The sequence below is a fragment of the Tachypleus tridentatus genome, chromosome 10, assembly GCF_004210375.1.
Source record: "Tachypleus tridentatus isolate NWPU-2018 chromosome 10, ASM421037v1, whole genome shotgun sequence".
NCBI lineage: Eukaryota > Metazoa > Arthropoda > Merostomata > Xiphosura > Limulidae > Tachypleus > Tachypleus tridentatus.
The window spans coordinates 83,429,394-83,442,318 of record NC_134834.1 but is presented as its reverse complement, the minus strand read 5'-3'; the positions used below and the strand labels follow the sequence as shown (position 1 = coordinate 83,442,318).

The window sequence follows — 12,925 nt, the reverse complement described above, 5'->3', positions numbered from 1 at the left end:
CATACCTTCTCAAAAACAATACGTTTTCAGTTAGATTACGGTACCTATGAAACACCAAAAAATGTCAAAATATAGTTCTAATACATTACATTCATCACAGCTTTAAAATGTGGTTGTCATATGACTTACTGAATAAATATTCAAAATAATTTTTAATTTTTCAACCCTATATATTTACAGACTACTAACTGAATACATTTCTTCATATACCACCATGGTCTGTGAAATGAACCACACAATTTTGTGTTGCATGTTATTGGTTGGAGTTGTAAAACTTTCCTTGAAGAAAAAGTAAAGAAGTCTAACACTGTGAGACAGTGAGTAATCAGAAATTTTTTAGCAATGAAATCTTAGTTAGTTATACCACATAGAAACTAAACCCTTTCTAAATATTAAAAGAAAAAATACATAAAAATAACACAACAAAAAGATAATTATGAAACAAATCGTTATAAAAATAAAACGTATGAGCATTGACACATGCTCTTTTTAAGCAAAATCACCATGAAAGACAGTAAAGAATGCAATACAATACAAAAATAAGATTAAATGTTTAATAATAAATGATTTGTTTTGAATTAAGCACAAAGCAACTCAATGGGCTAAATGTGCTCTGCCCACCATCGGTATCGAAACCAGATTTTTAGCATTGTAAGTCTGCAGACATACTGCTGAGCCACTGGGGGTGATAATAAATGATAATCTAGACATCCTACACTATATTTTAAATTAAATAACTAAGGAAGGCAAAATTAAAGTAGAAATTCCAGATATATCTATAATGTATAATGTACACACTCACACAAATAAACTAAGGAACAAACACACATTTACCCAATGGAAAGCACAAGGTACAATTCCACTCACCTCAATCCCAGCTGCAGACCCTTTAAAGTGGTGGTAGACCAGTGACTGGCTAATGTAGTGGCACAGATGATATCCCAAGCCAAGGCTTCCCTAGTCTGTTAAAGATTCAGATTTCAAAGTCATAACATCCAGGTCAGATCCTTTGTTCCCATTCATATGTTGCTTAATAGTTGTATGCATGATGTAATTGTTCCATTGGTGTTATACAACATTCATGAATGGCTTCATGTAATGTTCCTACACTAGAATATTCCATATTCCTATATACATGTATTTTTTATGCACATGCTTAACTATATACATAAACTTTTATTACACATTGTCTTGTACACTACAACTTTACAACAGATTGTATCTGGCTTTGACTCAATTTATTTTGTAACCATTCTGAAGCTACTGCTTAGTAGCTGTGGTTTAGTACAGTGTTGCCATCTGTGAGTTATCAAACTCCACGTTTTTTGTTTCAGGGATTACAAAATAAAAGAATCAACTAAACTCAGGCTTTTTAGCAACAATTCTCCTAAGTGAGGATTAATATTTCACCACATGTATAGATTTATTTGCCTTTCAGGTGTACTGGAAAAGACCAAGTAAGTAGTGTACAGTATTCTGCAGAAACTTTTCTACATTCAGCTAGACTGGATGAGTGATTCTCATAAAACATCAAAGACTTTTCACTCACGTGGAAACAGTCACTTGGTACCTTGGAAAGCAAAGGTTGCATAGCCTTTTCAGCTGAGTTTTCAAACTCCTAGCTATTGTCTTTAATCATGGAAACTGTTGATGTTTTAGATATTACATCTACTGGCACCAACTATCTTAAACTATGTTAACTGAGCAGCTATCGTCAGGTACCCTTTGGATATCTGTTACAGTGAAACTCAATATCTTGGCAAAGAAGAGCCTTTTGGTTCCTTATAATCTTGCAGTCATCAAAGTGCCTTAACTTCAGTTAATATCTCAGAAAGTAAGAATCACAACACAATTTAAATTGAGTTTTCTAACTCTTAGCTTCCATCTATAGTTGTGCAAACTATTATTGTACTAGAAATTACATTCACTTGCTCCAGTTGTTTTAACATTATGGTAATCAAGTGGAATCTTTTCATTGTAGTGCATATATTGTATGGTGAACATCACTTGACAGTTCCTTGTAGACAATAATTATACAATTAGTAACTGGTTTAGTTCTTGATCATTAGATTTAATCCAGCCATATGAATTAGGAGATTACAACAGTAATTCCTTGTACTGTCACAGCTGTGCCTTGCTTCTTGCACGAGCAGTTACTCAGCTGACTCATCTTGAAAAGCCACGTAACTACTTTCAAATCTCTTTCTTTCATCTTCAGGATGAGATGGGATATAATAATGGCTTAATTTTCATTTGATTCTACTACCTTTGTTTCTGACTCTTGATCCAGCTAGTTTACTAGGGCTTCATTGCCCAAGTATGCATCCAGCTGTTTGATGTATACTACGTTTTAATGTGCCCCTCAACTGATGCAAGTCACATGCTAATGGGTCACCTTATCAGAGCATAAATGAGGTCTATACCCAGCTGGAACCATGAGGTTCTCCTGTTGATGACACATATCACAGCCACACTCTTCCTCTACTTTGTTACATTCTTTCATTCACTGTCTTATTGTAGCACCTATACTTTCATATGATGGCATTTCCTAACTGTTAACATGTGCTTGTTCACTAACATGGATCTTAACCACTCTGCATATTCTTGTAGACATTGTGGAATGTCCACTCTAGGTGGAGGGGCATACATAGTAGGTACAGAAAGCTTGTTGGCTGAAGATGAGCATACTCAGTAAACAGCCTATTACTTTCTCTTTAGTTGCATGATATGTGATCATATGTGGGGCAAGTGTTTATCCCAGCCAGTTTAGTTAGTTACCACTAGACCATCAGACTGAAGGTAGCTGTTAAAGTTAGCTCTCTGATATATGCAGATCAGAATGGGCTATCCAGTGCATCATGCACAAACTAAGTGGACATATCAACCACAGAATAAGCCTTGGTCCACTTTGTGAAATAGCCAATAAACACCAGTATATATAAATGACCTCATTCTATGTCTTGAAAATGGACCACTGTTATTGAGGGATATTATTTATGGAGGAGAACCATTAATATTCAATGCTGGAGTTTTCCCTGTTTTGGCTGGTTTTTTCTCCAGGAGTCAAATACTTTAGTGTTCACATTAGTGTTGAATGTCTCAACGTGAATATAGCCAGAACAACTACCAATTGTTGTCAGCACAAGTATGTGTGACATCTTTGTGCTTTAAGGCTTTGTGTCATGAAAAATCAGGAGTATTTTGTAACTTGAAGATCTTGGAGCCACTAGCTATAATACAGGCTACAGATTACTGCTTAGTGGTTAATGAAAAGGGTACAGTACATCTTCCTGTACTCTTGATTACTCATAAAAGCATCTTATGGATATGTTCATCTGTGGTACATTTGTCAGTCTGAGCTATTCAAGTCTTATCTTATGCTATGGCAAGGATCACCCACATTTGACCTTGGTTATTCAGTTACTCTTCCAGGACCTCCTGGAATTCATCCACTAATCAGATATCCTATTGTATGTCTTGTTATTGCCATAACTGAAATGTTTTCAACTTCCACACAATGTCCATGTTTAGGACATTCAACAAACAAACAGCCTCTCTATTTGGTAAGACAACTCATCCATATTTCCATGTTGCAGGCTCAACAATGTTTATGATTTGATCTTACTGTCCTTTAATGCTATTATCTGGAGTACAGTCAGTGCTTCATGGGGTTTAAGATTAAAAAAACTTTAACAATGCATGGTCTATTCAAGCATTGAACTTTGTACCATACATGTAGTTCCATAAATGTTTTATAGAGATCAAAAATGCAATAATTTCTTTTCATATGTCAAGTATAACTCAATCCCAATAGAAGCCAATAATGATGAGGCAATAATTAAGAAGTTCACCACGAACCACCAGTAAATACATGTGAAACCAAGGAAACTGTGTACTTTTTATTTGGTAACAGGTTAATGGCAGTCTTGAGCTGTTGCTATTTGAGAAACATCCAGGGAAATTCCTTATCTACTCACAATATGGTTGATAAATTCTACTTTTATGCATACAAACACATTTTTTCTTGTTTTCGTTTCAAACCAGCCTTTTGTATCTTCTGGAATACCATTTTCAAGTTGTTAGCCATGAATGTGAATGTGTGAACAAACAGTAAGGTACACAAGCACTTCTACAATTGGAGCCCATTCAATGTAAACTCCATTAGCATCTCTAAGTAGCAGGTGCAGTATCTGGCCAAACAGCATTACACTAAACTTACACAAGACTATTTTTTGTTATTGTTGAAAGCAGTCTTAGGTCTGCCCTTGACACTTGACACATTATATGGATGCCAGGTCAGATGCACTGAACCAATGAGCTCCTTCCAATGCATCCAAACGTTCATCTGTTGAGGTAATGGAAAGATGTCAATTCAAGCTACCACATTCATCCACTTAAAATCAGTACAGAACCTGGGTGTACTGTCTTCCTGATGGTCACTACAGAAGATGACCATTCATCCACTTAAAATCACTACATAACCTGGGTGTACTGTTTTCCTGACAGTCACTACAGAAGATGACCAAGTACCTTCTGAAAACTACATGATTCTATTTTTTAACATGCATTGCACTTCAGCACTGGCTACATCTGCACTTGATCCCAGGCTCTTCTCATCAGTACACCTCCTGGCTCAGAAAGGTAGAATTCCAGTTCAGATCCTCAGAGGTTTTTAGACCTGAGGTTTAGAACCACAATTCTAATTGTTTGTGAAACATTATCACAATGTCCATGGACTTGATCCATTTAACTGAACCTACGTTGGAGAAGTAATGTTGATAATAATTTCAAAATTATTACTTGCATGTTGTTAACTATACTTGACTGTTTTAATTTAAGTACAGAGAGAGTATTAAATTTAGTTATTTTTACAAGCAGTAGTTTATCACAGGTTTGCTTATATAACTGTGTGAATCATATGTTGTGTAGTCCAATTATTATGAACCAATGATTGAATATGATCAAAGTTAGTTATAATGTTTAGCTTAACTATAATTTAGAGTTTTAATAAAACTTAGCAATAACGTTTAGTCTACATCATATAATTTTACTCATTTTTACATTGAGTATTGTTACATCATAATGACTTGTAGAAAGTTGGACAATACAGGCAATGAGGCTTGTGAAAGTAAAATATATAAGTTAGACTGTATGGGAGTTTAGTCATAACAGGCGATTCCTAAAGTGAGTTTCACAGCTTGTATTGTAATAAAAGAGACAGAGGAGACGTGAACTTGCCTGTGTGAAATTTGATGAAAAAAAAAAAGATATAATTATTTCAAGCTCTGGATACAACTCTTATAACCTATAGTATGATGAATTTTTGTATATATGTTTAACTCGTTTTGAATATATTATTTTAAAATAAGCATATTGTATGTTGTCCAATTATCACTGAAATTTATTGCCAACAAGTTATAGATGCCTACTGTAAAGAATCAGGCTCCCATAAAAACTTGACATATCAACACAAGAAATATGTCCATTTATTACTAAAAGGTACAAGCTTGTTGTATTACAAAAACTAGATCTGTTAAAAACTTATATCTACTTAATATATATATCTATGAATTGTTGATACCAGTAAGACTTACTCTGAGAAGTTGGAATGCAAGGTTAGGTTCATGTGAAAGATAAAAATACGTTTTTGTCCATCACACAGTTTTCACATTTTATTTGCAAAATGCACATGTACAGTTTTTTTATGTTTTGTTTTATATATCCTTGTTATGGGGCCCACAGAAATATTTTCAGGAGGGGATGTTTTTAGGGTGTCAGATATCACAGTGCAAGTAAACAGATTAAAACAATATGCGTTTGTATAGTTAAATGCAAACACATATTTACAGTTTTAATCAAAGTTAGTTATAATGTTTAGCTTAACTATAATTTACAGTTTTAATAAAACTTAGCAATAACGTTTGGTTTAACTATAATATTAAGTTTACATCATGTGATTTTTTATGAAATGTATGGGGGTGGGGAGAAAATGTCTTCTCTTGGCCCTTCCTGTGGATGTTCTCTATAAATTAATTGTATCTGCTATTTATTCTCCTATACCATGAAATGTCACCAGATCAGCAAAATAGGATGAAATAAATAGTTCATAATTATGACATTAAATATATAATACCATGTTGAATAGCACTGTGTAAAAGAGCATGAAATGCACACTGGAACTTCTATCTGTGCAAATAGATTTAATGAGGTTCAAGAGTATAAAACAATTTTCTCTTTTTAAGAACTCAAGTTTGCTCATTAATAATTTTTATGCAGTTTCAAGAACACATTGGCTACTGTCCACAGTTTGATGCACTGATTGACAAGTTAACAGGTCGAGAAATGCTGTATCTCTTTGCACGCCTACGTGGCATACCAGAGACACAAATTGGTCACACTGTTGAAGAAATCATTGAGATGATTGATCTCCAACATCATGCAGAAAAACTAACAGTTAAATACAGGTAGGTTCATGGAAATGACTCCATTTGTTCTTAAATACCTTACTACATTTTTTAATTAGAACCTCCATTTATAAATTCATATATTTATGATTAATGCATTCACAATAAAAACAAACAAAGATCAATAACTTTCATTGTGAAACACTTTTCTTTGTGTTTAGTAATTTTAAATTTTGTATTCATTTTTTATTTAATTTACAGTTTAAACTAGTGTGGAACAAATTTCATTGTCTTAGTATATTATGCCAAAGCATAAATAGTATAAGCTTTTTATAAATATCTGGTTCTTTAACCCACTAGCTGTGGCTGTTAAAGGTATTTTTAACAGCACTGTAAATGGCAAAAAGTATACTTGTTCCTGCTTGATGTTTTTCAATACCCTAAACACACTTATTGATAAAATACATTTCATAAAATGTATTTCTGAACGTTTTGAAGGTTAATTGTTTCTGTTAGCTTATGTATCTGTCCTTTAGAAATAGCTTCTATGCAAGATACTACAGTTTGGGGTTGAAAGTGATTAAGAAGGAATTACATGCTGTTCAGAGGTTTTTCTGAGTTTATTGGAAATAATTTATAGTTATTCAAATGTGTTAAAAGCTGTAAGGATGCTGTAATTAATATATTTATTTGTTTTTTTGCAACAAGCCATACAATCAGCTACTCAGCTGATTTAATTTAGGTACAACTCCTTTAAAAAAAACAAAAAAACAAGCATTATAAGATAGAAAGTGCTGTTAAAAGTGGCTATCAAGTGATACAATGTGAATAATATTTTAAATATCATAAAAATTGTCTTTGTTCTAATGTAAAACTATGGGTCGTAAAAAACAACAACATTTTTTCAATGTAGTGGTGGTAATAGACGAAAGCTGTCTTTAGCACTTGCCTTGATTGGAAACCCAGCAGTAGTCTTTTTAGATGAGCCAACTTCAGGAATAGATCCTACTGCTAGAAGAAAAATATGGACTGCTTTAGAAACAATCAGGACTTCTAGTGGAATGGCAGTAGTTCTCACAACCCACAGGTCTGATTTTGTGTCATTAGATTATAAATATCAAGTATATGTAATCTAATACTATCAGGGTGATATATGAAGTCTTACAAAGAATAACAGTTGAACAAAAAAGAAACACAAGATTCTCTTGTTTATTTCATTTCCTATATTACTTTATAGAATCTATTTTGGACTACTTTAATTGTGTGACTTCATACAACACAAAATAATGCAATTTTTTAGATAGTTAAGTTTTAGATATTTATTTCTGTAGACTACATTGTATGTATTTAACATTATTGTTTTTAACTATGAGAATTAATAGTACATATAAGAGGCTTAGCCCCCAAATAAATTATCCTCCACAGGGAATTATTCTCACCTACTAAAAACATTACACAAGATTTGTGCAAAATGAGAAACAAATTTAAAAAAGATAAATGTGAATTTATTCAATTAAGAGCAGGAACTGGTTCTCACCAGGTGTACAATCCCCCCACATGTGACATAATAGACTACTCAAACAAAAGACTTGCATGCTTGCTATGAATGGTAGTATGTAAATTAATAGAAATAAAGTATTTAGTAAAGACATCATAAAATCACTTGTAATTTTGTCAAACATATTTCTTAATAGCATGGAAGAATGTGAAGCACTTTGTAATAGACTAGCTATAATGGTCAACGGTCAGTTTAGATGTCTGGGAGGAATACAGTACTTAAAGTCAAAGTTTGGCCAAGGATCAACTCTGATTGTTAAACTGGAGAGAGAGAAAGCTCTGGACAATAATGTAGTATCAAACTTACAAGAATTTGTTCAAAAGGAATTTCCAGGCTCTGTTCTTAAGGATATTCATCAGGTTAGTTACAAATGTTTAAAGTATCCTTAGATATCTGAATAGAAAATGTTTACAACTTATAAAAACCTTCAGAATAACAAAATTAATTATTTGGTTGAATCATCAATCATGAATTTAGACAATCTGTCAGTTTTCTGTTCATTATATGATAACATGACGTAATATGTTGATAAATTTAGAAAAAAATATTACATTATTGTATCTTATAATTTTTTTTTGTCTTTGAAAAACTTTTAGGTACGATATTTAAAAGGATAGACATTTTTCTATGTAATTAAGTTTATTGCATGATTTTTTGAAAAAATAAGCTTTATCAAAAATAAAAACTACTACACAATTGTATGCAACTTTGAGCCTTTCACAGTAAAGCAAAAATTACAATAAAAAATGCTTAAGACGTTACTTTAATATAACAAATTTATTTGAAGTTTATTATCCATTCTTCATAGTCTAATTACATAACAAGAAGTTGACTGTTCAATTCTTCTTTCAAGTTCATTATACTGTTTTAACCCTGATACAACTATTTAGTGCTAAACTGAAATATGGAGATGTCTTTCATAAATTATATTTACATATGGTGGCTAACAATTTTGCTCAAATACTTGAGCACTATATAATAATTTAGTGTATGTATGCCTAAAGAATAAATTATGCAATTTAAGTTTTCATAGTTTTCTCTGTTACACCATAAAATAAATAACTAATCTACAATTTCCTTTCATATCAAACTGCTTTTAGCTACTTTAACTGTAAAATACCACTGTTAAACATTAAGCTCATGTGTGGGAGGTAAACAATGCATACATAACCTTTGTTTTGTTCTTACTGTGATCTTAAGTAAAATTCTGAGAAAGAGGTATGAAATAAAATCAACATTAAATACCAATTAATAGATACAGTTTGAAGTAAATGCACAAATAATTATTTGACTTAAAAGAGTTCTTACAGTCTCAGAGGATGATCAGCTCTGAAATATCTTAGGCAATTTCATGTTGAAAAGTAATTATTGAGATGCAAGTTATAATACAACGCCATGTCTTTCTCTGTGTATCTAAAAATAAATTTAGGTGGCACTAGGTTAACGTGATGGTGAAGTAGTTAGCTTATTCTAGGTCATTTACTGCTAATAAATTCACTGAACTTTCTAAGTGTCAATCTCTCCACCTCTTCTTAAAGAGTTGAACACTGTAATTCAAAGGTTTTAATCTCAGTTTAAGTTACTGATCAAAGAAAGCTGTCATTCAACATCATCTGTTGTGAAGCATGGCCTGGTGGTTAGCACTGCCAGACTTTGAATCAGAGAGGTTCAAATTGTCAATTCCTGTTAGTAAAGTAGAGTAATGCAAGAGTTTTTGGTAAGTGCTGTTAACTAGATGCCTCCTTGTCTTTCATTCCAAAAGATAACCTTGCTGTACATTTTAACAAATACTTGAGGCACAATCAATATCACTTGATCGACGGCTTGTTTTTTTAAACTGGTGTTGCTTAAACCTTTTATTTTATTATGCATGTTTCATATTCTATTGTAATAATCACTAAAAATCTTTTCCAAAAACTAAAGTGTTTTTTATAGCAATTTGGATTGTTCATTTGACCTAACGTGTAACAATGTATTGCAGTCAAGGAATAATGGCAATTAAACTGCTTAGTAATTTATTTTATAGTTTAAATTAATGTTTATATTTATTTTGTTTCCCTAGGGTATGCTTCACTACCATGTCACAGATACATCCATCCCTTTGAGTCATATTTTCAGTGTCATGGAAGATGCTAGAGAAAAGCTCCACCTAGAGGATTATCTAGTTAGTGACACTACACTAGAACAAATATTCCTAACCTTTGCCAGATCTCAAAGAATTACTGCAGAAAGCAAGTTTGAGTAGAAAACTACACAACAGGCTGTAGTGTACATTTGAAATATAATTGATTTTTGTTTTTTCTGTACTTTGTTAAATATGTTAAAGAATAGATATAAAATATTAAGAGGTTTAGTTTGAAATAGGGTATAGCTTCATAGTGGTAAACTAAAAAAATGATAAATATCTAATGTATAAAAACAGACTTTAGTATAGACTTTACTTATGTAAAGTAAAAATATAAAACTCAAAGTAATAGTCTAGTCACATACACTAAACAAGCCACACACTTATGATCATGCCAAGGATAATTTAACTAAGTAGTTTCCTTAACAAGTATTTGAAAGATTTTTCATGTCTTAGTGTTTTATATAGTTCTAATCAAAATATGTGTAAGATAGTAAAGTGGCAGCAGCACTCATTGCTTTTTACATATATGTGACATATATATATATACATGAACTTACACATTCTTCCAAATCTTCTGCGTTAATGCAATGTTAGTTGATCAGTAGATGCTTTTGTGGCCATTTGCTGATTAAACTAAGGTTTAAAAGTACTGGTATATTCGTTCTTTACAAATTCAAGTTTGATGTTTCACCTAATTATTAAAACTAGGCAATGTAGGAAATTATTTTACTTCAGTTGGAACTTAAATTCACAAAATTTGACCATTGTTCTAATGATTCCTAAAATTATTTTTTTAAAACAAAGTACAAACACATTATCTATAGTCCATATATAATTAACAGAAATATTTACAATCATTAGATGTGCTTATTTTTACAGGTCATGAGTTAACATGTACAATTACTATTTTTTATAGAAAAACTGAACACTGAAACAATTTTTTTCTGGATTAATCTAACAGCAATTGCTTATTATTACTTTTTCTTCATAGTACAACTTTATTAGAGATTTGTAGCAGAATGAAGTTATCAAATACGTAATAAAGTATATTTTTGACTTTACATTGTTATTTCACAAGTATAAGAAAAGAATTGTTACAGTAGATCTTGTGAAGTGTATTCTTTGTCTAGAGAAACCCAAAAGTGACTTTATACTGTCTTTTTTTTAATGATGAACATAAGTGAAAAAATATTAGGAATAATAAAATTATTTAACTTTGCATTTCAATTACAAAAACAAAATGATTAATTACAATCATGATTACAAACAAGACACTTCAACTTGATTTAACTTTTCTTTATTTAAATACAAAATTAAATAAATTTTTATTTCCAATATTTTTCATTTATTTTCATAACTTAATCCATCAAACTACTTTGCCAGCTGAATATCATATACTATCTATGTTGTATATGTTTAAAATGTTATATGTTGTTGGACATACTTAAAGTATTTTGATCAATGGTTTTGAACTAAAAATAATGGAATTTGTACAGGATATTTAGCCAAAGATTTAATAGAATAGTTTATTAAATTTAATGTGTCTCTTGTTATTTGTTGTAGCTCTAATAAATAAATAAAAAGATTTTTGGACAACAAAAGCACCAGCACTGCTTGTTTATGCATAATTTATATATATTTCCATATTCTAACATTAATACAAATTATTTGATATTGGAAAATACTTTTGTGATAATTTGCTAATTTCAGTGTTTCAAAGCATAGGTAACTAACTCTCCATAAACTCCAAAGTTTAACTTTATTATTGAACTTGTCAAAGTAGAACATTTTTAGATTAATTAAAACTTAAATTCATAAAATATAATAATTCTTCTGATACTTCCTAATTTTTAACCAAAACAGTATTTTTCCAAAGTGAGACAGCTCTATTTGTAATCCAGGTATATTAAATACAAATAAAGGAAATCAATATATGGGTTTTTTATTACAAGCTCTGAGTGCACATGCATATTTACTGTTTGATTTTTTTGTAAAAATTGAACACTTTGTTTTGAAATTAAGTTGGTAATTAATTGACATTTTTTTTATTCAGTAATATAATGGTTATTAGATATTTTAGCATAATGAATACATTTGATATTCATAAATGATTCTGTGATAATTAATTAATTTCACTATTTCAAAGCATTGATACATGCTTTCTTGATCAGTTAGTCTTCTGAACAACAGAAGAAAGAGCACCTTTTAGTTTATTATATTTTCATGAAACATCTAAGGCGATGCTTATTTTAGATTTATAATTTATGACAGTGTTTTCTTTTTACTTTGATTTTGTTGTATTCATTATAAAAATAGTATTTTATAAAAACATTCCTTCTTGCTCTTTTTACAGATTATAGAAAAATTGACTTTGTGAAAAATTTTCTTCTTTCAAAAAAAGCTAAATAAATGTCATGTATGTGCTTAAGTTTATTTTCATTTTAATATAATCAACAAAAATCATGTTAGATAAACAGTGTACACTATATATATATATATAATTGACTTTTAGAGAAAAAAAATCACCTTTAAAAACTATGGTGATAATTTATCAACTCTGACATTTTAACGAAATACACTTTTTCAAGTCTGTTGGTTAATGGAAAATAAACGAATGTTTTTCAATGAAAAAATACACAAAACACATGGTTGCTGAACACACACAAGAATATTTGTTTAGCATCTTGATTAAAGATCAAAATAAACTTGTAGCTTAGCAGTTCAACACAGCCAATCATTCTCTTGAACACTGAAGTACTTGCTTTGCATCATGCTTCCTCTAACTCATTAAAAGAATGACAGTCAAAAAAGAAATAATCTTTAAATTGAGTTGTT

The 12,925-nt window shown here is 30.8% G+C and overlaps 1 protein-coding gene across 3 annotated transcripts in view; it reads left to right on the top strand.

Annotated features, from left to right (window-relative positions):
* LOC143229740 (phospholipid-transporting ATPase ABCA3-like) overlaps positions 1 to 12,484 on the top strand; it is a 120,309-nt gene extending 107,825 nt beyond the window's left edge. For 2 of the 3 annotated variants that reach the window (XM_076462489.1, XM_076462490.1), the window contains 4 exons: positions 6,277 to 6,464; positions 7,318 to 7,491; positions 8,099 to 8,321; positions 10,025 to 12,484. In XM_076462489.1, the coding sequence (XP_076318604.1) occupies positions 6,277 to 6,464; positions 7,318 to 7,491; positions 8,099 to 8,321; positions 10,025 to 10,207 (768 nt within the window). In that variant the 3' untranslated portion in view covers positions 10,208 to 12,484. The remainder of the gene's footprint in view (positions 1 to 6,276; positions 6,465 to 7,317; positions 7,492 to 8,098; positions 8,322 to 10,024) is intronic. The other variant, XM_076462488.1, reaches the window with a different exon arrangement.
* The last annotated feature ends 441 nt before the right edge of the window (positions 12,485 to 12,925 follow it).